The sequence below is a fragment of the Loxodonta africana genome, chromosome 2, assembly GCF_030014295.1.
Source record: "Loxodonta africana isolate mLoxAfr1 chromosome 2, mLoxAfr1.hap2, whole genome shotgun sequence".
Classification (NCBI taxonomy): domain Eukaryota; kingdom Metazoa; phylum Chordata; class Mammalia; order Proboscidea; family Elephantidae; genus Loxodonta; species Loxodonta africana.
The window spans coordinates 134,981,081-135,004,377 of NC_087343.1; the positions used below are offsets into that span (position 1 = coordinate 134,981,081).

The 23,297-nt window shown below is 39.4% G+C and overlaps 1 protein-coding gene across 5 annotated transcripts in view; it reads right to left on the minus strand.

The window, feature by feature from the left end:
- Positions 1-23,297, minus strand: part of SNX24 (sorting nexin 24) — a 192,696-nt gene that overhangs the window by 28,515 nt on the left and 140,884 nt on the right. For 3 of the 5 annotated variants that reach the window (XM_064275901.1, XM_064275903.1, XM_064275891.1), the window contains 4 exons: positions 15,762-15,983; positions 11,186-11,280; positions 9,772-9,804; positions 9,178-9,242 (listed from right to left, as the gene is read on the minus strand). In XM_064275901.1, the coding sequence (XP_064131971.1) occupies positions 9,178-9,242; positions 9,772-9,804; positions 11,186-11,280; positions 15,762-15,983 (415 nt within the window). Of the gene's footprint in view, positions 1-9,177; positions 9,243-9,771; positions 9,805-11,185; positions 11,281-15,761; positions 15,984-16,059; positions 19,321-23,297 lie in introns of all 5 variants that reach the window. The other 2 variants (XM_064275906.1, XM_064275910.1) reach the window with 2 other exon arrangements.

Consider the following 23,297-nt stretch of genomic DNA (forward strand, 5'->3'; position numbering starts at 1 on the left):
TCTAGTTATCAGAGCAGGTAAAATATGAATGGACTACTTGAACAGAGGAAAAACCAATTTATTGCATGGCTCAGAAATTCAATGTTTGAACTTCAATCTGCACATAATTCTACCCAGGAACTTGTTAAAACCAAAGACTTAAAATAAATATAGTTATTATATAAGGAAATTAAGTGGTCTAAAACTTTAATAAGACAAAAAAAAAAAGCTTATTTCTTTATCCAATCTGTATAGAGTACCTACTATATGAAACCACCTAAAGGGAGATTAGATCTCATCAGGGAGGGCAGCAATGGACAGGAATGGACAAGAATTCTGGCTTTATCTAGAAAGCAATGAGAAGCTATTACAGGATTGTAAGCAGAGGAAAACACATCAGATGGTGTTTTGAAAAGTCTCTGGCTGTCATTCAGAGACTACTGGAGCAAGTTAAAGTAGACACAAGGAGAGCAGCTCAGCTGCTACTGCAGTAGATCACGTGGGAAGTGAGGGCAGCCTGACGAGAGCAGCGGTCGGAAGATGGAGAAAAGTGAATGGCTTCTAGAAAAACGAAGGACATCACCTGGATGGCCTCGTGGTGGATGAGACGTGACTGGTGAGGCAAAGGCAGAAGTCAATGATGCTTCTTAGGTTTCCACCTTGCCTAACCAGACGAGTAGTGAGAGAAGACCAGCTATAAGACTCAGAATGGGAATAAAATAGAAGACAGTCAGTTCTGGACTTACAGACTTGAGGGACCCTTGAAACTTGCCAAAGGGGAAGCCAAGTAAGTAGGTGAATACAGTGTTAAGTTCGGCTCAGCAAATATTTATTGGGAAGCATCTGTGTCCTGGATCAGTCACTTAATAGCTGTGTGAACTTAGGTGAGTTATTTGACATCTCTGTACCTCAGTTTCGTTAACTGTGAAATGGATCTCACAACCTACCTCATCGATTGTTGTAAAAACTGACGAGTAAAACAAAGTACTTAGACCTGAGCTTGGCATGCAGTATCAGCCATCATTATGCACTACGTACCATTCTGATTACTACAAATATAGTAAAAGTCCTTGCCCTCAGGGAACTTACATGATAATCTGGAAGACAAGGAAATAAACAAATGCAGGCATAATTCATTTTATCGCCCTTCACTTTACTGTGCTTCGCAAGTATTGTGTTTATTACAAATTGAAGGTTTGTGTTGAACAAATCTATCGGTGCCATTCTTCAAACAGCATGTGCTCACTTCCTGTCTCTGTCACGTTTTGGTAATTCTCACAATACTTCAAACTTTTTCCTCATTATTATATTTGCTATGGTGATCTGTGATCAGTGATCTTTGATATTATCATTGTAATTGTTTTTGGATGCCAAGAACCAAGCTCATATAGATGGCAAATTTAATCGATAAATGTTGTGCGTGTTCTGACTGCTCCACAGGCTAGCCATTCCCGTTTCTCTCCCTCTCCTGGGGCCTCCCTATTCCCTGAGACATAATAGGATTGAAATTAGGCAAATTAATAACCCTACAATGGCCTCTAAGTGTTCAAGCGAAAGGAAGAGTTGCACGTCTTTTTAAATCAAAAGCTAGAAATGATGAAGCTTAGTGAGGAAAGCATGTTGAAAGCCAGGATAGGCTGCAAGTTAGGCCTCTTGCACCAAACAGTTAGCCAACTTGTGAACGCAAAGGAAAAGTTCTTGAAGGAAATTAAAAGTGCTATTCCAGTGAACACACAAATGACAAGAAAGCAAAACAGCCTTATTGCTGATATGGAGAAGGTTTTAGTGGTCTGGACAGAAGATTAAATCAGCCACAACATTCCCTTAAGCCAAAGCCTAATCCAGAGCAAAGCCCTAACTCTCTTCAATTCTATGAAGGCTGAGAGCGGAGAGAAGCTTCAGAAGAAAAGTTTAGTTGGAAGCACTCAGAGGTTGGTTCACAAGGTTTAAGGAAAGCAGCCGTCTCCATAACATAAAAGCGCAAGGTAAAGCAGCAGGTGCCAACGTAGAAGCTGCAGGAAGTTCTCCAGAAAATCTAGCCAAGATAACTGATGAAGGGGCTAGAGTAAAAACAGAGTTTCAGTGCAGACAAAACAGCCTTCTCTTGGAAGAAGATGCCATCTAGGACTTTCACAGCTAGAGAGGAGTCAATGCCTGGCTTTAAAGCTTTAAGGGACAGCCTGACTCTCTTGTTAAGGGTTAATGCAGCTGGTGACTTTAAGCTGAAGCCAAAGATCATTTTTTACCATCCTGAAAATTCTAGGGTCCTTAAGAATTATGCTAAATCTACTCTGCCTGTGCTCTATAAATGGAGTAACAAAGCCTGGATGACAGCACATCTGTTTACGACATGGTTTACTGAATATTTTAACCTCACTGTTGAGACCTACTGCTTAGAAAAAAGGATTCCTTTCAAAATATTACTGCTCATTGACAAGGCACCTGGTTACCCAAGAGCTCTGATAGGGATATACAAGGAGACTAATGTTGTTTTCATGCTGCTAACACAACATCCATTCTGCAGCCCATGGATCAAGGAGCTATTTCGACTTTCAAGTCTTATTCTTTAAGAAATACATTTCATAAGGCTGTAGCTGCTGTAGACAGTGATATCTCTGATGAATCTGGGGAAAGTACATTGAAAACCTTCTGGAAAGGATTCACCATTCTACATGCCATTAAGAACATCCGTGATTCACAGTAGGAGATCAAAATATCAACAGTAACAGGAGTTTGGAAGAAGCTGATTCCAACCCTCATGGATGACTTTGAGGCATTCAAGACTTCAGTGGAGGAAGTAACTGCAGATGTGGTGCAAACAGCAACAGAACCAGAATTAGAAGCTGAGCTTGAAGATGTGACTGAATTGCTGCAATCTCATGATAAAACTTCAACGGAAGTTGCTTCTTTTCGATGAGCAAATAAAGTGGTTTCTTGAGATGAAATCTAGTCCTGAAGATGCTCTGAACATTGTTGAAACGACAACAAAGATATTACCTAAACTTAGTTGCTAGAGCAGAGGCAGGGTTTGAGAGGACTGATTCCAATTTTGAAAGAAGTTCTACTGTGGGTAAAATGCTATCAAACAGCAGGGTATACTACAGAGAAATCTTTCAGGAAAGGAAGAATCGATCAGTGAGGCAAACTTCACTGTTGTCTTATTTTAAGAAGTTACCACAGCCACCCTAACCTTCTTTAACCAGCACCCTGATCAGTCAGCAGCCATCAACACTGAGGCAAGACCCTTCACCAGCAAAAGATGACAACTCGCTGAAGGCTGAGATGATGGTTAGTATTTTTAATCAATAAATTATTTTTAATCAAGGTATATACTTTGTTTTTTGAACATAATGCTATTGCATACTTAACAGACTACAGTATAGTACAAACATGACTTTTATATGCAGTGAGAAACCAGAGAAATTTGTGTGACTCACTTTATTGTGGTAGTCTAGAACCAAACTCACAATATCTCTGAGGTATGCCTTTAAATAAAATAAGGTTTTAAAAATATCTCCAACACATGAGGATCCAGTTGCTTTTGGTTGATGACACTTGATTTCTTAGTTTCTGCTTTTTTTCCAACATGAAGTAACGTAATTTTTCATGAATATATCTTTAAAATTTCGCAATAGGCCTTAAATCTGTATATTTATATCCTAATCAAAAGCAACGATTTAGCTCAATTAGCTTTAATTCTAAATGTACTTCTCCCACACAGAAGCATATTAAAACTCATAGCTATAAATAGAGCTGTTGATTAATTGTAAGTGAAGTGCCCAAATAGGGCATACTACATGGGAGTCCCTGGGTGGCACAGTCAAATGCTTGACTACTAACCAAAAGGTTGGCAGTTCAAACCTACCCACAGGAGCCTTGAGAGAAAGACCTGGCAATCTGCTTCCAAAAGGTCACAGCCTTGAAAACCCTATGGAGCACAGCTCTACTCTGACACACATGGGGTCATCATAAGTAGGAATCAACTTGATGGCAACTAGTTTGTTTTTTTTTTTTTTGGTACATATAAATACCGTATCATTCAGAACATAAAAGCCTATTTGAAGTTAGTGAAATTATATTATAAGCATAAAAGGAGGAAACGGAATGCACGGCAAATTGCCTCTATGATCAATTGTCTCCTTTGCCATGAGACCAGAAGAAATGGATGGCACCCAGCTACCATTACTGAGCAATTTGAAAAAAGATTCTATAGAATAATCCTGATCATTAGGGAGAAAATGCAGAATAGAATTTCAAATTCTCATGGACTCCAGGCTTTCTAGAGCTATGGAGGCTGGATGAACCCCTGAAACTATTGATCTGAGATAATCTTTAAACTTTAAACCAAAAATATCTCCTGGAGTCTTCTTAAAACCAAATAATAGTTTCACTTAATTTGTAAAGAATGTCTGACTTGAGCATTATGCTCTTTTAAGAACTGTCTATATGGAAACAACCCTGGTGGCATAGTCTTTAAGAGCTATGGCTCCTAATCAAAAGGCCAGCAGTTCAAAACCAACAGGCTTGGAAACCCTATGGGGCAATTCTACTCTGTCCTACAGAGTCGCTATGAGTCAGAATCGACTCAACAGCAACAGGTTTGGTTTTTTTTATATGGGAACAACTGACAACAGCAACATAGGGAACATGTTATTGTTGTTGTTAGGTATAATCCATACTGAAGTTGTGGTCTTTGATCCTCTTCACTTTCAGCAAGCAAGGTTGTGTCATCTGCATAATGCAGGCTGTTAATGAGTCTTCCTCCAATCCTGATGTCCTGTGCTTCTTCATATAGTCCAGCCTCTCAGACTGTGTAAGTATGGTGAAATGATACAACCCTGATGCACACCTTTCCTGACTTTAAACCATGCAGTATCCCCTTGTTCTGTTCGAACAACTGCCTCTTGGTCTATGTACAGGTTCCCCATGAGCACAATTAAGTGTTCTGGGATTCCCATTCTTGGCAATGTTATCCATAATTGGTTATGATCCACATAGTTGAATGCTTTTGCATAGTCAATAAAATAGAGGTAAACATCTTTCTGGCATTCTCTGCTTTCAGCCAGGATCCATCTGACATCAGCAATGATATCCATGGTTCCATGTCCTCTTCTAAATGCGCCTTGAATTTCTGGCAGTTCCCTGTCGATATACTGCTGTAGCCGCTTTTGAATAACCTTCAGCAAAATTTTACTTGCATGTGATGTTAATACTGTTCAATAATTTCCACATTCATTTGGATGAACTTTTTTTGGAATGGGCATAAATATGGATCTCTTCTAGTCAGTTGGCCAGGTGACAGGTGCACCTGATCGTTGAAACATCTCAATTTGTATTCTGTCAATTCGTAGAGCCGTATTTTTTCCCAATGCCTTCAGGGCAGTTTGGACCTCTTCCTTCAGGACCACCAGTTCCTGATTATATGCTACCTTCTGAAATGGTTGAACGTCGACCAATTTTTTTGGTATAGTGACTGTGTGTTCATTCCATCTTCTTTTGATGCTTCCTGCATCATTTAATATTTTCCCCGTAGAATCCTTCAGTATTGCAATTTGAGGCTTGAATTTTTCCTTCAGTTCTTTCAACTTGAGAAATGCCAAGGGCGTTCTTTCCTTTTGGTTTTCTATCTCCAGCTCTTTGCACATGTCATTATAATACTTTCCTTTGTCTTCCTAAGTCAACCTTTGAAATTTTCTGTTCAGCTCTTTTACTTCATCATTTCTTCTTTTTGCTTTAACTACTCGACATTCAAGAGCAAGTTTCAGAGTTTCTTCTAACATTCATTTTCGTCTTTTCTTTCTTTCCTGTCTTCTAATGACCTTTTGCTTTCTTCCTGTATGATATCCTTGATGTCATTCCACAACTCGTCTGGTCTTGGGTCATTAGTGTTTGATGTGTCAAATCTATTTCTGAGATGGTCTCTAAATTCAGGTGGGATACTCAAGGTCATATTTTGGCTCTTGTGGACTTGTTCTAATTTTCTTCAGTTTCAACTTGAACTTGCATATGAGCAAATGATGCTTTGTTCTGCAGTTGGCATCTGGCCTTGCTCTGACTGATGATATTGAGCTTTCCATTGTCTCTTTGCACAGATGTAGTTGATTTGATTCTTGTGTATTCTCTCTGGCAAGGTATAGTCGCCGATTATATTGGTGAAAAAGGATATTATGAAGAAGTCGTTGGTCTTACAAAATTCTATCATGTGATCTCTGGAATTGTTTCTATCACCAAGGCCCTTTTTTCCATCTACTGATCCTTCTTTGCTTCCAGCTTTCACATTCCAATCACCAGTAATTACCAATGCATCCTGATTGCATATTCGATCAAGTTCTGACTGCAGAGGTTGACAAAAATCTTCCATTTCTTCATGTTTAGCCTTAGTGGTTGGTCCGTAAATTTGAATAACAGTCGTATTAACTGGTCTTCCTTGTAGGTATATGTATATTATCCTATCACTGACAGTACTTTACTTCAGGATAGATCTTGAAATGTTCTTATTGACAATGAATGCAATGTCATTCCTCTTTTAAGTTGTCATTCCCGGCATAGAAGACCATATGATTGTCCCATTCAAGATAGCCAATACCAGTTCATTTCAGCTCACTAATGCCTAGGATACTGATGTTTATGCATTCCATTTTTGATGAATTCCAATTTTTCTAGATTCATACTTCATACATTCCATGTTCTGATAATTAATGGATATTTGCAGCTGTTACTTTTCATCTTGAGTTGTGCCACATCAGCAAATGAAGATCCCAAAAGCTTGACTCCATCCATGTCATTAAGGTTGACTCTACTTTTAGGAGGCAGCTCTTCCTCAGTTGTATTTGGAGTGCCTTCCAATCTGAAGGGCTCATCTTCCGGCACTGTATCAAAGTTCTGCTACTGTTCCTAGGGTTTTCACTGGCTAATTTTTTTCAGAAGTAAACTGCTGGGTCCTACTTCCTAGTCTGTTTTAGTCTGGAAGCTCAGCTGAAACCTGTCCGCCATGGGTGACCCTGCTGGTATTTGAATACTGGTGGTATAGCTTCCAGCATCATAGCAATACACAAGCCCCCACAGTACGACAAAACTGACAGACGCATGGGGGATAGGAATCTTAGGGGGCAGTGAATCTACGTTACGAATAACTCAGGAAAGGAGGGTGAAAATGGTTCCATATCTCAAAGAATGCAATCAGTTTCACTGAATTGTACATGTAGAAATTGTTGAATTGGTGTATGTTCTGCTGTGTATATTTTCAAAGACAAAAATAAAATAAATTACAAAAAAAGAGGGTGCTTCTTGGCTTCTGATGTTAAGAAGATATGGTTTGATTATTAGAACTTCAAAAATGGAAGCTTCTCTGATTTTGTGGGGACTGTAAAAAAAAATTTTTTTTTCTTTTTGTGTTAGTATATCTGTGAAGATATTTCCATATTCAGTACCCTTTGGATAATAACTTCAACATTTTGCTAAGGAGTACCATAAAACAAAAAATGTGATGCAAGTATAGTTTCTCTTTAAATTAAATTCTAAGGATTTACAAAAGTGTATCATTAGTGTAACACTTCTAAGGCTACAGGAATATGATTTATGAAATTGGGCTGGCCAAAATTCCATCAAAGCTGTGATTTCCATTTACTCTGAAACATTAATCCCCTTTTGGTGTAAGTCACTCATCCTCACCACCATCCTCCCAACCACACATACTGATTGCTCTTTCGAGCTCCAGACATTTGCTCTGCATATTCTTTCCCAGAAAGCTCCTCCTGTTCTTTGTTGTTAAACCTGGTGCCTAGCACATGGTAGGTGTTGCTCAACAGGCTAGATAAACTGGATTTAAGGGCCACAAAATATCTACCCTCTTCCACAGAGCACCCCTGGCTATTCAACAGTGATCATTCCTCTCTACAGGATTTTCAGTCAGATGCATGAAATATCTGAGCGTAAACAATACCTGGAGACAGTATTTGTGGAACCAGTCTTAACAGGTAATTAAGGATACTTTATAAAATACTACCTATCTAATCTAGATTAAGTTGCATTTTGAATATGTGTCAAATATATTTTGTTAAGATAACATCAACTAATATAACACAGGCATATTTGTAAAACATGGGAAGCAAATGCTGAAAGGAGCTTATAGAAAAAACACTATGGCACAATGTTCTCATATGCCAAAGGCAACACTGGTCAGGGTGCTGGGAATGGTCCCTTGACATAGCAGAGAAGTCGAGAGTAGTCTCAAACAGGGCTGTGTCCTGGCTGCCCTTTAAATTGACAGGTAAGTGAGTGAACTGAGTATGTGGATACTTGCTATAGAGAACAGTCACCTTTCTCTTGATGGTGATAAGGTTTTATTGTCAGAAACTATGGATGGTTTCAATAGGGAATGTATGTATTGCTATTCAGTTGCTATGCTATTTAGTTATTCTCCAGAACAAAGATTAAAAATTCACTATACGCAAAAAACACACAGGAGAATTTGGGCAGCAAGAGGTCTACTGCTCACCTGAGACCAGGCAAGTCAGGGACCACCCTGAGCCTCGATTTTCTTATTTAGCCAATGAGAATACCTGCCTGGCTATTTCATATGGTTGTTAAGGAAATTAAATGAGATAATGTCTGAGAATGTACTTGTAAAGAGCTGTATAACACAGCCCTTTAAAGGGACGCTGAAGGATTTGAATTTCTTAGCACAAACAAGACTCAGGCAAAAATATTGATCCCATTAGTAACTGAATTAATTAATTATATTTAAATATATACCCTTTAAAATATATACTCAGTGACCACCAATGTAGCTGTGCTCTAAACAGAAATGGTGATATATATGCAATGTATATACATAGCTTCTGGGAAGAAAGCATTTTTAAAAAAGGCTAGACCGTTGAGTTCAAAGCCTGGCACCTGGGTAATAACAGGCAGAGGCCAAAATCATACCACCAAAAATTTAAAGACAATAGATACCTTTTCCCCTTATTACTGTAATTCAAAATGGCCTGAGAAGAGAGAAAGAAAAATTACATTTCCTACTGAAAGGCCTGCCCCAATTAAAATTCTAAATGTCTCTTACACCAAGAGCACTGGTTTATTGGCAGATTATTAAGCCCTGGACCAATGTCACTCTGTTAGACCTGTATTAAAAACGTGGTTTATGTGGTGCAGGGTCAGATCAGTAAAGAGCTGTTAGCAGATGACAGGTTTGATTACCGCTGGCTGCAGGCAAGACGTATGGATCCCTGAGGAACAGCAGCACCGGCTGGTGGGACAGTTTGCTGGAAAGGTCAAGAACAGGCATGTCAGCATCAGGGGACAACGGTAAACAGAAAACACTACAAACTAGCTTTGAGGGGATCAAACTGCTGCAGGGACGTCTAAAGGTTTATGTATCTAACAGTGTGGGTGAGTAATAGCAAATAGAGTGAGAGGGAACAAACTAACACTGCGCTCATTTTCTAAACATTTCATTGTGGAATTTGAAGTAGATATACAATCTGTACAATAAATCACTGTTGAAAGTTTTTTGTTTTTTTTTTTAATCTTGCAGTATGATTATTGATAAAACTGTGCTCTTATTACTTGTATCAAACAACTTAGGGCTCTTATTCCTTCATTTCTAAATGTACTTAGTTACTCCTAGAACTACCTTTCCAATATTTGTAATCTTAAAACCAATTTTCTAACAAAGGCTTTCAAGAAAAACATGACTTAAAACACTTATGCCACGGGTAATGAAACACTTAACAAAACCCAGGTCCTATTCTTGGTCTGGATATCTCCTAATTGATGAGTATTTGTTCTTACCTTGACTCCTCAGATTCTGTCTCATCAAAAGATCTACAATTTTTTAAAGAGAAAAAGAAAAAATGGTATAAACTGGGTCAATATCTACGCCCACAAAGGGAAAACAGTGGTATTCTTAGAGCACTGAATTGGGAGACATTTTGAAAAGAGTTAGGACTTTTCATTGAGCTGTAGCGTGGCAAGTGCCTTGTTCCAGGGACTTATAAGACCGGTATATTCTTTAATTCAATTTTTCTTGAAGGGCACTTAAAATAGTATAGTTTTATTACGACTTTTGGGCTTGTACAGTGGAGAAAAGATTTCACTCACTGTGATTACCAGCATTTCTTCTTAAAAATACAAATACAAAATACAAATACACATATGACGTCCAACCTCCAAGTAAACGCACACAAGCTGGAACAGAACACACTGACAACGCATATTATTTGGTGAAGGCAGGGTCTAATTCTTTCTCTGAGGTGAGTGGGTGAGTAGTGAGCGGCCCTGCTTGAATGCTGCTAGCGACTGGGCTGTGACAGGGACCACAGCCTCTCATTCAGCTGACAGCTGGGGTTTAACACTCCTTTGGGTGTGGCTCACTTTACTTTAAACGTTTTGTAGTTAGTGTGTTTCCTTCAGGCAGATCTGGAGGCAGCCATAAAATGGATAAAACCCTCTCTCCTGCTAGGGTTTGCAGAGTCTGTGGTGATTGGTTTCTTTGTAAATGGATTTACTATGTCAGGGATGTTGCTGGCTGCCTCCTGAGGCTAGCTCAACCCACAGCATTCCAGCGTTTCAGTGTTAGTTCTTCAGAAGGGCTTTGCTAATTGCTGATGATATCAAGCTTCTGATTCCTTAGTACAAAGGGATGAGGACCTCCAATCCTGTCTTTAGAAGTACCCAAGGAAGAGGTGGTAAGATAGTGGAGAAAAGCATTGGTCTGTACAATGGGAGGCCTGGCTTCTGCCTTGGGAAAGGCACATAACTCTTTTGTCTCAGTTTGTTCAACTATTAAATGAGGGGAGTTGAGTCAGATCATCTCTAAGGTCATTTATAGTGTTAATATTATATGAACGTATGTGCCAAGGGAATATGGACTTTGCTTGAGTCTCCATAAATAAACAAATTAGCCCCTAAGCAAACTACCTAGATTCATAATTCCCACCACATAACTTCATTCTATATAACAGCATAATTTAAAAGGTCAATCACCTTGGTCTAAACATGAGTTACTGATCCTTGCAAGATGGGTGTATGGGCTTTAGAGGAGTTCCTTTGGCTACAAGCAGGGGGCGAGCGAGTGCTGTCCCAAGCCAAGAGACTGGGCGTGGCTAGCCAGGCCCTTCTGGCACCACAGGCTATATCTGTTAGACCAATAAGTTACTGAAGAGTACCTTAATATACATGTTCAATATGTAACAATAATGCTTACCCACAACTCTCTGCCTTTGGCAGAGAGGGCAAGTGTCGCACGTTGAGGAAATCAAGAAACAGTTTGGGAAGCTCTTCATTTTCTAAAATGACAGCCTGTGAAAGCAGAAAACAGAAACTGAAGTGAAGTTTGCTAGACAATCAATCAAATGAACTATTTCAAAAAGTCATAACTGTCCATCAAGTTTTTACCAATATCACTCCTCACAGTTGACATGAGGAGTGGCCCCCATTTTGCCCACCAAGAATTCAGGCCAACACACATGCTATTTGGTGTCAGAAAATGCAGTGTTCTATTTATTCCTCCACTCAACCAGCATTTGCAGGACCCCTACTTTTACTCTAGATGCTGATCTAGGGGACCAGAGAGTGGGGAGCCAGGTAGATAAGAGTCACTGCCTTCATGGAGCTTCTAATCCAGAATGAGTATTTCCAAACCTGGGAATATCAATAACACTGCTAACATATGCCACTCAAACTTTCCTTACTTAGATTTCCAGAAAAGACCACTGTTGTTTAGGAATACTGTAAATGTTTTTTCTAGCTGGAAGACTTAGTCAGCCCCTGAGCTCTCACAGTTTCTACATTAGTACCAACTGACATTTCTCACTATTTAGACAACTCCACTTAAAGAGTCAGTAACAACTTTACCACTAAGTGTAAAGCAGCGTATATATTTTAAAAAATCTATAGAGTTCTTCCACTTAGGTAGCCCTGCTAAATAGCTAGCATAATGGCATAACCATGTCAGCATTCGTATAACCTTATTATGCAATTTCAAAGAGAAATCTGATGGAGTTAACTACAGGGTGCATTTTCATATACATGTATTTTTAAAACAGTCTGCCAGAGTGTTTGAACTGATTGCACACTTACAGCCCTCCCCCTTTTTAAACAAAGACCATGGAAGAAAAGCATCAGAATTATATAATAGCCTAAATTTGCATAACCATTCTTAGGGGTCATTATTATAATTTATCATGGCTAAGTTTCTTACAATAAGCATACACTGTGGAAAGAACAAGGAGAAACAATGGTGAAATTTCATTCACACAGCTCATTAGGGATAGCGATGTAAGCTGATGCATAAGGTATATGACAAGTGACAAAGGCAAGGTCAAATTATGTATATCATGTATATGGATAATTCTATGTAATGTCTCATTTTTAGCCATAATTAACATACTGAGTTGCCCACTTCTCAAAGGGCTTTGGAATACTGCTACCCGTTCCAGTATAACAGTGAGGGACTCCATAGGCTGCCAGTCCTACCCAGGGTGACCTCTGTACTTCTCTAGGGCTCAACCCTCTTGCTGTTCAGCCCTACCGAAGGGGGCATGTGGAGAGCCAGCCCTATTTGGGGCTGTTACTATTCCTTACACAGCCCGCTGTACCCACTGGAGCTTAAGGAATAAAAAAGAAGAAAAGCATTTTGGGTTATACTTTATTCATTTAACAAATATTTAGTGGACATCTGTTATGTTAGGTACTGGGATATGGTGGTGAATACAGATTCAGTGGCACCTGGATTGGTGGAGAAGACTAGTGATAAAGACACACACACATAACAACTTAAATTTGCCTTAGAATATAGTGATATAGAATCAAAACATTGTACCACTCTCTAAATGATTTCCCTACTCTTAATTCTTCATCCATCCATCCATCCATCTGTATATGTGTGTGTTAATGTATGTACGTGTATATAAACACATACACAGACATATTCACACATACACTCGTATACAAAATGTTTATTTTCCTGATTACAAGCGGGGGGTGGGGGGTGGGGGGGGAATTTAGGGGAAAAAAAATAACTCCTTGGCCCAGAGGCAAAATTTCATTACTATTTCAGTTTATTTCCTTCAAATCGTTTGACTTTTTTCTAAATGTTTACCTAACTGAGGAAATTTTTTGGTTGTCCAGAGGGTCATTATTTCCATACCCAGAGCTCAGAGGTTCTAGAACTCAACATATGTATGAAACTCCAAGGACTTTTTGACGTAATACAAGCTGCAATGGTTATCAGTTTGTTTCTAGACATCTATTTAAAAGGATGACATAATACCTGTATGAATAATAAAGCTTAATGTTGTAACAAACACAGAGCAGAGCTGTTCGTCCAGGCAATAGTTTTAATTATGTGTACAAGTGGTAGCTTTCAGATTAAAAAATGAAAATGGGGAGGGGGCAACATTCTTATCTCCACCCCCACCTTTTAAAATAAATTAAATCAATAACAAGTGTGGGACACTTTTAATGACCTGAACTACTTAATTTCCAGGATCTTTAGACATGTCATCCATCACTGCAGTATGGAGGAAGACATCTCTTGAGTGTTCCAGGGGGTTACTTTGGTTTTATTAATGCAAGATTTAGGGAATTTTAACAAGGCGAATTGTTTGTTTGCCTTGACAGATTGGCTTACAATGCACTGGCTGCATCTACAGCATGATCATTAATGACAAAAGACAGGCAAAAAGCTGTTTACACTGCAACACCAGGCCAGGAATTAATCCTACTCGGCCTCCCAAACAGAGTACTTCAAGTAGATGATCACATTGTTTTAGGTAAGCATACTGGCAAAAAAGGAATATTGAAAACTCCAGAAATTTGTACTTACTTCTGTTAAATGTTCATTGATTAACCTCAAATATTTTCCATAAAACAATGACTGGCATGTATTTCAGGATTTACAGTGATAAAAAGGGCAACACTGGGGAGTTAGTTAAGCATTCCGTTACGCAGGCAGAGACATTTCCCAGGCTCCATCAAGAAGGCTTGTAAGAAAGGAATTAATACTTAAGTCCAAACAGAGATGATGTACAATATAGTAGAATTTGCCTAATTCAATATAATATGTCAAAAGGACTGTCATTAATTAGTACAGAGGTATGAGAGAGAAATCAGATCAACCAAATCATAAACACATGAGCTCATTTCATGATGGACAAAACAGTGAAGTGGGGCCATATGATCGTTTCATACACAACTTCCTCAGTTTCTTGAAAAGCTTTTGCTCATATGCTCAGGGACCCCAGTCTGGTCTAAATCATCTGACTTTATTCAACAGTTAAGCTTCTAAAAAATTTTTTAAAAATTAAGTCACATTTTTGCATATTGAATCATAATCCCCCACTGTTTTGGATTGCTTATCTTTGTTTCAGGTTAATCTTTAATGGTCGGTCATCTTGTTCTTTAGAGAGGCAGTATGGTGTAGTATGAAATATGTGGGCTTTGGGGCCAGACAGTACTTGGTTCGAATCCCTCCTCTGTCACTTGCTAGCCGTGTGGTCTGGGCTAGTGTCTTAATCTCTCTGGTCTTCCATTTCTTCTGCAAATGTTAATAATGCCTACCTTAAAAGGTTGTTGGAGTCCCCGAGTGCTGCAAATGGTTAACACTCGGCTGCTAATCCAAAGTTTAGAGGTTTGAGTCCACCCAGAGGTACCTCAGAAAAAAGGCCTGGTGATCTACTTCCAAAAAATCAGCTACTGAAAACCCCATGGGGTACAGTTCTACTTTGGCACACACGCGGTTGCCGTAGGTTGGAATCAACTCAATGCCAACTGGTGGTTAAAACACTGTCAGGACTAGGTAAGATGTCTCCAGGAGCCCCTGGCCCACAGCTGGCATTCGGTAAGTGCTAATTCTCTCTTCTCTGAGTCTTTTTGTTTGTCAACTCCCAACAACCTATTTTATCAGTCTTGAAAGTCTGGATTATTGTCCGTCTAGTCAACAGAGGTTCTTAGCTTGGATCCCTTTGAAAAGTGGATAAAAGCTGAACACCCTGCTCACTGAGAAACACACATATATCTACGATTCAGCTTACACCCGAGGGCTTCACAAGACCCCTGTCAGCTCAGCCTAGGACCCTGCTTTTGGCTCAGTGGTGATAGTAACATCACTGGGCAAACTTTTCATTTGGCCTGGAGCCTGAGGAACTGTGGGCTCTGTGCTGTATGCCAGTTTCCCAAAGGACATGCTGGCCTTCTCATTTCAGTTTTCTACCTCTTTGTCAATTAGAACCTCTGGATTGTATGCTGCGCCTTGCTATTAGAATTCATTAATGCTTTCGGCTCTGTGCTGTGGTTAGAAATCTTAGTCTGGTCATGAGGCTGGCTGGTGAAGTGAAAGATTCTTTCTGATAAACGAAAATCCTACAGCAGAACCAATCCTAGACAGCAGCACAGAATTCATGGTTTCTGTGTCTTCTATATATAACTCTAGAACGCAACAGTCAGCGGTGACAAGGGTTCCCAAAGTTAGCAAAACATTAAGAAAACAAGGATTTTAAGCTCTATTGCGGCTGGGTCAGAGTGCAGCTGGTGAAACACTAGGACGCTAAGCTGCATGGGAGGGATATTTGGAACCGTTGGGCAGTGATGGGTCCCAGGCCCGGTGCAATCTGATTAACTAGAACTCTGGCAGGTAGAATTCTGACACCCCTCATTCACTCCCTGATGCAAGTTGGGGTGCATGGCTAGGCAACTAATATTTGCAGTAAAATATCAGATTTTAAAATAAACTCAACACATTGGAAAAAGTTAGAAATAAATTCCATTATTTTAAAACTTACAGGTCCAAGTGCTGAGTGAGATGGTATAAACGGGCAGAAAGAGCTACTCAGAGACAGGAGGGCGAATGGATGTCTATGCACAAGTGCTGTCAGTCTTAAGTGGCAGTCTGGCGAGAAGCGTTGCCTCCACAATGTGTAAAATGAGCAGAGCAATCCTCTCACTCCACTCAACGCATCATTCTCTAGTCCCCAGACAGAAATTAAGAATAAATTTAGGAAGAGCTGGAAGCAAGCAAAGAAAATGATTAAAAGATTCCCAAACTGTTTTCATCAGAAGAGGTCACTTAATAGTGGGTACCAAGCAAGGGAATCAGGCAACGGAGGGCCAGGACATCTGATCTTTGAGTAGCTAGCTGTTTTGTTAAGGAGCGTGGTGGCTGGTTACCTGCCATTTTCAAAGCTGCAGGAATGAGAAGAAAGTACTGTCAACATGAGCAGAGGAGAAGTCTATCTCTAATTGAAATTTGTGCGTTAAAATTAGCGAAAGTGGCACACGGATGGGAAGAGCATCTATATACCATTTGCTCTCAATGTTTTTCTACAAATACGCAGATTGGAAATACCATGGGATTAATAGAAAAAATGCACTAAAGAAATTTCTATCCAATTTATTACTTAGGAAGTTTGGAGACTACAAAGCAGGTTATGATTAAGACGCACAGAGGAAACAGTTCAATCAAAGAACTGTAACAAGTGTATGATATACTACATGACAGACTTTGATATTACTCTAACTGATAAATATTAAAATTGGACAACTGAATTTTGTCTTGTGAGAAGCAAAAAAAAAAAAATTATTCTTTTTTTTACACAATATTACTCTCAAAGAATAAATTACTTTCCTTAAAAAAGACCAGATATTTCTTCATAAATATCACGCTAAAAGATAAATGGAAAAATCATATATTGCAGGAAAGCATTTATAAAAAGTAGCCTGAATGAGGCAGAAAGACAACAAACAGCATTGCTAACAGAATCTGCTGCAAGCTCACTGTTTACTCCCGCAGAAATGTCTTCTTTATTGAAAAGGCGCAATTATCATCATGTAACACAAATCACAAAATTCTGATTTTTCTACCTTATCAGCTTTATAAAATCATGTTCCCAGAGGATACCATTGATTAGTTGCACATGTTCTTTCTGTGACATCCCAAATACTTAATTGTCAGTTATCTTTTCTTCTTCAGTAAGTAAAATATAGTCACAAAATTACAGAGGGACTTGTTCTGCCTTAACCTTCGCTAGCTGCCATCATGCAGTGGAAAACACTGGTAAAATATCACAGGATAACACTGTCCAACAAGGGAGACATATAAACACTGTAATGATTTCCCACGAGTTTCCATTTTAGAAAATTGTCACCAAGGCGAGCATAAATGGTGACACATCTCCGCCGAGGACACGGTGAAATCGAACGCTGGCATTCTAGTTAGGTCCAAACCTACCCAGCAGCCAATTATAACAGGAACAGAACATCTTGTTGAAAACTTGGACAAGACCACTCTGCTAACCTTCGAAGATCACTGCACAGAGCTGCGTTTTCACTGATTTGATCCTTTTATTCTCTTTTCAATCCCCCCCACCCGTCAAAAAAGAAACGCGTTTCTTCCCATTGTCTATCATGGTTTGTTATAAACTGCAGGGGGCCTCTCTATCACAAAAGCCAGGGTACTGAACTAAGTCGGGGGGTTTCTTAATGTCCTTAAGGCCCTTTTCCCATTCCACGGAGTTGGTTTGAAATGGCCAATTGCTGGGATGACAAAGTTCATGACAGTTTTTCCTCTCTTCACCAGGGAAGATGCTTCATACTATACCTACTGCAGAGGTGCAGCTGAGAACCGGGAGGAGAAAAATCAATATCTCCTCACTGCAGTAAGTGGGCCCCAGTGTCACTGCCCACTGGGACTGACACCTCCCAGCTCAAAGAGGCTTTGCAGTCCTCAGCCTTTTACTTATTCACTTCCTAGCATTTGCTCACAATTTCACAAAATGAGCCATAGTAAGGTTTGCAAAGGAACACTTAAAAAAGCCAGCCAATAAGTACATCTAAGGATCGTGATGACCACCTAAAAAATAAAAATCAGATGCGCATGTCAAGAAGCCACTGCACCACGCATCCTCTTGTGTGCCACCGTCCCCAAGTCATACCCACCCTTTGTCTTGGTAAAGACTGCACCGTCCATGGAATTCAAACAACCATCTACTATGGCTTCAGGGGGCTTTATAGCTATCTTGCAAGAAATCTGGGGACCTGCACTAAAAGCTGAATGCTGAACAGGGCCTATTTAAAACAGTAAAGTATCTACGCAAAGAAATAACATAGTTTGCCTAAGGAAAATTACAAAAAAAAAAAAGAAGCATCATTTCAGATAATATGGCTAAAAGGACAAACTAACCAGGGAACAATGTAAACTCTACAAAACCAATAATCTCTTGAGATATTTTAATACCAAAAATTATTTTCTGTGTGTTTCTGGAAAATCTATTCATATTAAAAAATATATATATTTAGCATCTACTACGTGCCAGCATGATACATTGGTGGTTCGGTGGCAGAATCCTCGCCTTTCATGCAGGAGACCCAGGTTTGACTCCTGGCCAATGTACCTTAAGCACAGCCATCACCTGTCTGTCAGTGGAGGCTTGTGTGTTGTGATGATGCTGAACAGGTTTCTGTGGAGTTTCCAGACTACAACAGACTAAGAAGAAAGGCTTGGTGCTCTACTTCCAAAAAAACCCAGCCAATGAAAACCTTATGGATCACAATGGAACACTGTCCCATCCATAACTGATCATGGGGATGGTGCAGGACTGGCTTTTGTTCCACTGTGCACAGGGTCACCATGAGTTGGGGCCAATTCAGGGCAGCTAACAACATGTACCAGCGCGGTGCTGGGGGCACGCACCATCCTGCCCTCTGGGAGCTTAAAGTCTAGTGGGGAAGATGAATGGTGTTCAAGTAACCACACAAATGAATGTGAAATGACAAACGGTAAACTACAAACAAAATGTAAATTATAAACTGAAAGAAGAACCTGGAAGGAAAGCAGCTAGTTTCTTGGGCTAGCAGTAACAGAACACCCTTATTAATGTGCACAGTGAAGGAAGTCATCCCTGGGGAAGTGACCCCTGAGCTGGAAACTGAAGGAACTAATCAGGGTAGAGGGGGTGGGATATTCCAGACACAAAGCATGACATGTTAAGCACAGCATGTTCAAAGTCCTGGAGAAGGTGAAAAGAAAGGCACTGGAAAAACTGAAAGTAGGCCAGTGTGGCTGCAGGTAGAAAAACAATGAAGTTGGGACAGAGAACAGGAGAAGCTCAGCTGCAAAAGCTAGGTGGGGCTTCCAGGTCACGTGAAGGACTTTGTTCTTTCTGCTGCGGATTTGGGGGCCATCCAGGGGTGTTCATGTGTGGGTGGTGGGTGTGGTACCTGGTTGTATGTGACACGATCTCTCATTTGTATTCTGATTGTGGCTGGAGCAGCGTGAGCGTTCCTCAGATCCAGGGGCTGCACCTTCGATCCTCTCTTCGGCCGTCTCTGAGCTGCTTAACCAGCCTAGTGAATTCATTTTAACAACTGTATTTTTCATTTCATGTCTGATTTTTTTTTTAAAATCAAATCTGCCTATTCTTTTTTCTTAGATACTTGATGTTTTCTTATGCCTTCAATTATTTTAAACATATTTACTTTTTGTTTTTTCATTAAATTGTTTTTACTTGATATTCTTGGGTTTTAATCCTGCTGTTTTTGTCTGTTTGTTGGCTCTCATTCATAGCTATTTATTTTCTTCTGTTTTGTAGTTTTGGTTCATGAGTTCATCTCAGCAGGGCTATCCCTGTGAGAACCCACTGCAGCCCAGGTTGAAGGATATGTCCTTCCTAAGTGGTTTTGCTTCTCCTCCTCAGTGGGAACCCAGGGAAATAAGCACATTAGAACTGATAATTATATTAATTCTCCAGTTTCACGTTCCTATACTATGACGGTACTGATAACATGAACCTCAAACTCATAAATCATGTTTAGGAAGTACTGAGAAAGACCTTTGTCTGTGCTATGTGGGTTTTTCATAGCCCAGTGGTCTCCAAAGTATGTTGCAGGCACTCGGGGAGTCAAGCAAGACCACTAATATATGAACTGACAGTAAAACATGGGTATAATTTATCATCAAATATGCATACACTGGGGTCTTATGCTCAAACATTGTTCATTGAAAAGGATGTACAGTCCTAGCCCAGCAGACTACATCTCTGACTATCCTACAGTGAAGAGTTTATAACAGTCACTGAGTCTATCCAAACACACTACAGGTAGTCCCTGACTTATATCAGGGTTCTGTTCTGACAACTCTCTCCTACGTCAGTTCTGACATAAGTCAAATACCTTTTCTTCCCTAAGTTTTCATTATTATTGCCTTTTATTATCAATATCTTTATAAATCTGATCTTTGAACACCTGTGAGTGAACATCTGAGAATAAGGTCAGCAAAGTATATGCTGCAACATTGTATGTAGTACAGATTACTTACAATAAGACGTACAAAACAAACTGATGGTTTTAAGTGCAGTTCCTCCTGACTCCAATACTTCATAAGTCAGGGACTACCTGTACTTGGTGCCCTGGTGGCACAGTGGTTAAAAACTCAGCTGCTAATCAAAAGGTCAGCAGTTCAAATCCACCAGCTGATCCTTGGATACCCTATGGGGCAGTTCTACTCTGTCTTATAGGGTACCTATGAGTTGGAATTGACTCGATGACAATAAATTGGTACCTGTACTTAGAATAGTTTACCTTGACTTAGTTTGCCCTTTCACTAAGGGTATAGCTCTGCAGTTGAAAATGGCTTCCCCATCCCTTTTGAACTGGCCAATTCTTATTTATTCTTTAAGTCTCAGCTGGGCTAAGTTTCCTTTCTTGTGGACTGTCTTAGTCATCTAGTGCTGCTATAACAGAAATACCACAAGAGGATGGCTTTAACAAAGAGAAATTTACTTCCTTACAGTAAACAGGCTAAAAGCTCAAATTCAGGGTGTCAGCTCCAGGGGAAGGCTTTCTCTGTCAGCATTCTCATCAATCTTCCCCTGGTCTAGGAGCTTCTCTGCGTAGGAACCCAGATCCAAAGGACGCACCCTGCTCCCAGAGCTGCTTTCTTGGTGGTATGAGGTCCCCCACTCTCTGCTTGCTTCCCTTGTCTTATCTCTTGCAAGATAAAAGGTGGTGCAGGCCATACCCCAGGGAAACTCCCTTTGCATTGGATTAGTGATGTGACCTGAGCAAGGGTGTTACATCCCACCCTAATCCTCTTTAACCACAGGCAGAGATTATGATTTATAACACATAGGAAAATCACAAAACTGAGGACAACCATAAAATACTGGGAGTCATGGCCTAACCAAGTTGACCCATAATTTAGGGGGACACATTTCAATCCATGACATGGACCAACAGAATAATTTTAAGTGATGTGATTATTAATGTTAGGTTGAGTCTCATTAACTTTAAACAGTTTTAACCTACCAAATACGGCAATTCATATGGTTTACAACAAGAAGAACTATATTTATTAAACGTCTACTCTGTGCCAGGCTTTTTATTTAATCCTTAAATAATATGACACAAAATATCATCATCCACATTCTACTTGAGGCTCAAAAAGGCTAACATGCCTGCTCAAGTTTCCAGAAGGTAAGAGACACAGTCAGGATTGGAATCCAGATCTCTCTATTGCTAAAGCCTGACTGAGTAACTGACCAGTCAGTGTATCGATTCATTTAGTCATTCATTCATTCATTCATTCACTGCATAAATATTTATCAACATTTACTATATGCACAATAAAACTATGCTATCCAGTTTTTTGTTTTTTTTTTTTCACCCAGTTCTTTTCTTACTCAATTTTGTTGGAATCCCTTATGCTTCTCATTACATGTTTCCTAGTGTATTTATGGACTTAATTTATACCACAAATAAATTTAAGGGCAATTGTTTTCCTTAAAATTCATTTCTGATTTTCCTTGGATTTTATATTTGCCTTAACATCTCAACTGGTCCTTACAAGTACATATACATTAAAAAAAAAAAGAAAACAACATTGCCTTCACGTCAATTTCGATTCTTAGCAACCCTATAAAAAAAAAAAAAAAAAAAAAAACCCTATAGGACAGGGTAAAACTGCACCATAGGGTTTCCAAAGCTGTAATCTTTTTGGAAGCAGACTGCCACATCTTTCTCCTGCGGACCTGCTTGTGGGTTCAAACCACTGACATTTGGTTAGCAGCCGAATACTCTAACCACTGTGCCACAAGGGCTCCTATAAGTATATACTCTAAAAGAAGAAAGGCAGTAAGTTCAATTAGTCTCTCTTCTATGTTAACAAAACAAACAAACTGAAAGCAAAACAAAAAACAGAAACATCTGGCCTTACGACATTTTAAAATCTGTCTTGACCTGAATTCTTTTCAGCAAATGACTGCGTAAAATACTAACGCCACAGTTTATACACTTTTGACCCATTCAAATTATCTAGCCATTGCTGAATAAATAGGTGACTTAATTTACACACAGATACACCAGAATTCATAAGGCATTTTCTTGATGATCCAATAGGAAAAAAACAAATTCTAAAAGCAATTATAAACTAGTTCCTTATCTGTAAGTCAGAACTAAGATCAGGGGACTAACACATTTGAATAAAACAGTGCATTACAAGGCAAACCAAAAGGGATTCTACTAATTCAAATAATGTGGTAAGGCACTAATTTAAATACAAATTATGATATGCTTATGGAAGTGCTATCTTATTACTTTAAAGAGGAAATAGAACAAGCCTTGTAAAATGTTGCCTGGAGACAGCCTCAGGAGACTGGTTTTTAATGAAAGATTTACAGTTAGCATAGCCTTTTTGTGCTGATGAATTGATGTTTTTAAAGTGTTTAAGGTGCTTGAAAACAATTTGCTCTCTAAAGTTCCTTAAACATTCCCCCAACTATCTAGTTTATTCCTCTGGCTTATTTAGTTGGCATTCTCTTTCTTTACATACCGTACAGTCCGATTCAGCTCCAGCACAGTGGGGTTCCAAGAGGTACAGTTTGGACTGATTAGGCCTTCCTGAGTATGTACCTTCTTACTCCATATGGTTAAAGACAGTCAACAGAGCTAACGGCGGTTTGTCTATCTGTTTTAAATGAAGACCTCTATGATCATTTTCTATTTGTCTAGTTAGAAGCACTGCATTGTGTCCCCCATTTAAATGCTATCATTTATGCAACTAATGTTTTACACACATTTAAGAATTTTTGGATGACCAAAGCTCAGAGTGCACAGTATTCAGTGGGAACCCAAGGAGAAAGGAAATGGCTAAAGAATGAGAGAAGAGGCTTATTTCAAGATGCAGTAACTAATCCTCAGAAAAACAATATTAAAGAATGGAAAGTGGTCCTTGTGGAGCCAGCTCATTGATAAAAAAAAAAAAAATAGATACTAAAGTTAAAAACAAACTTGTTTAAGAAACAACAAAGAAAGGTGGGAGGAGGCCC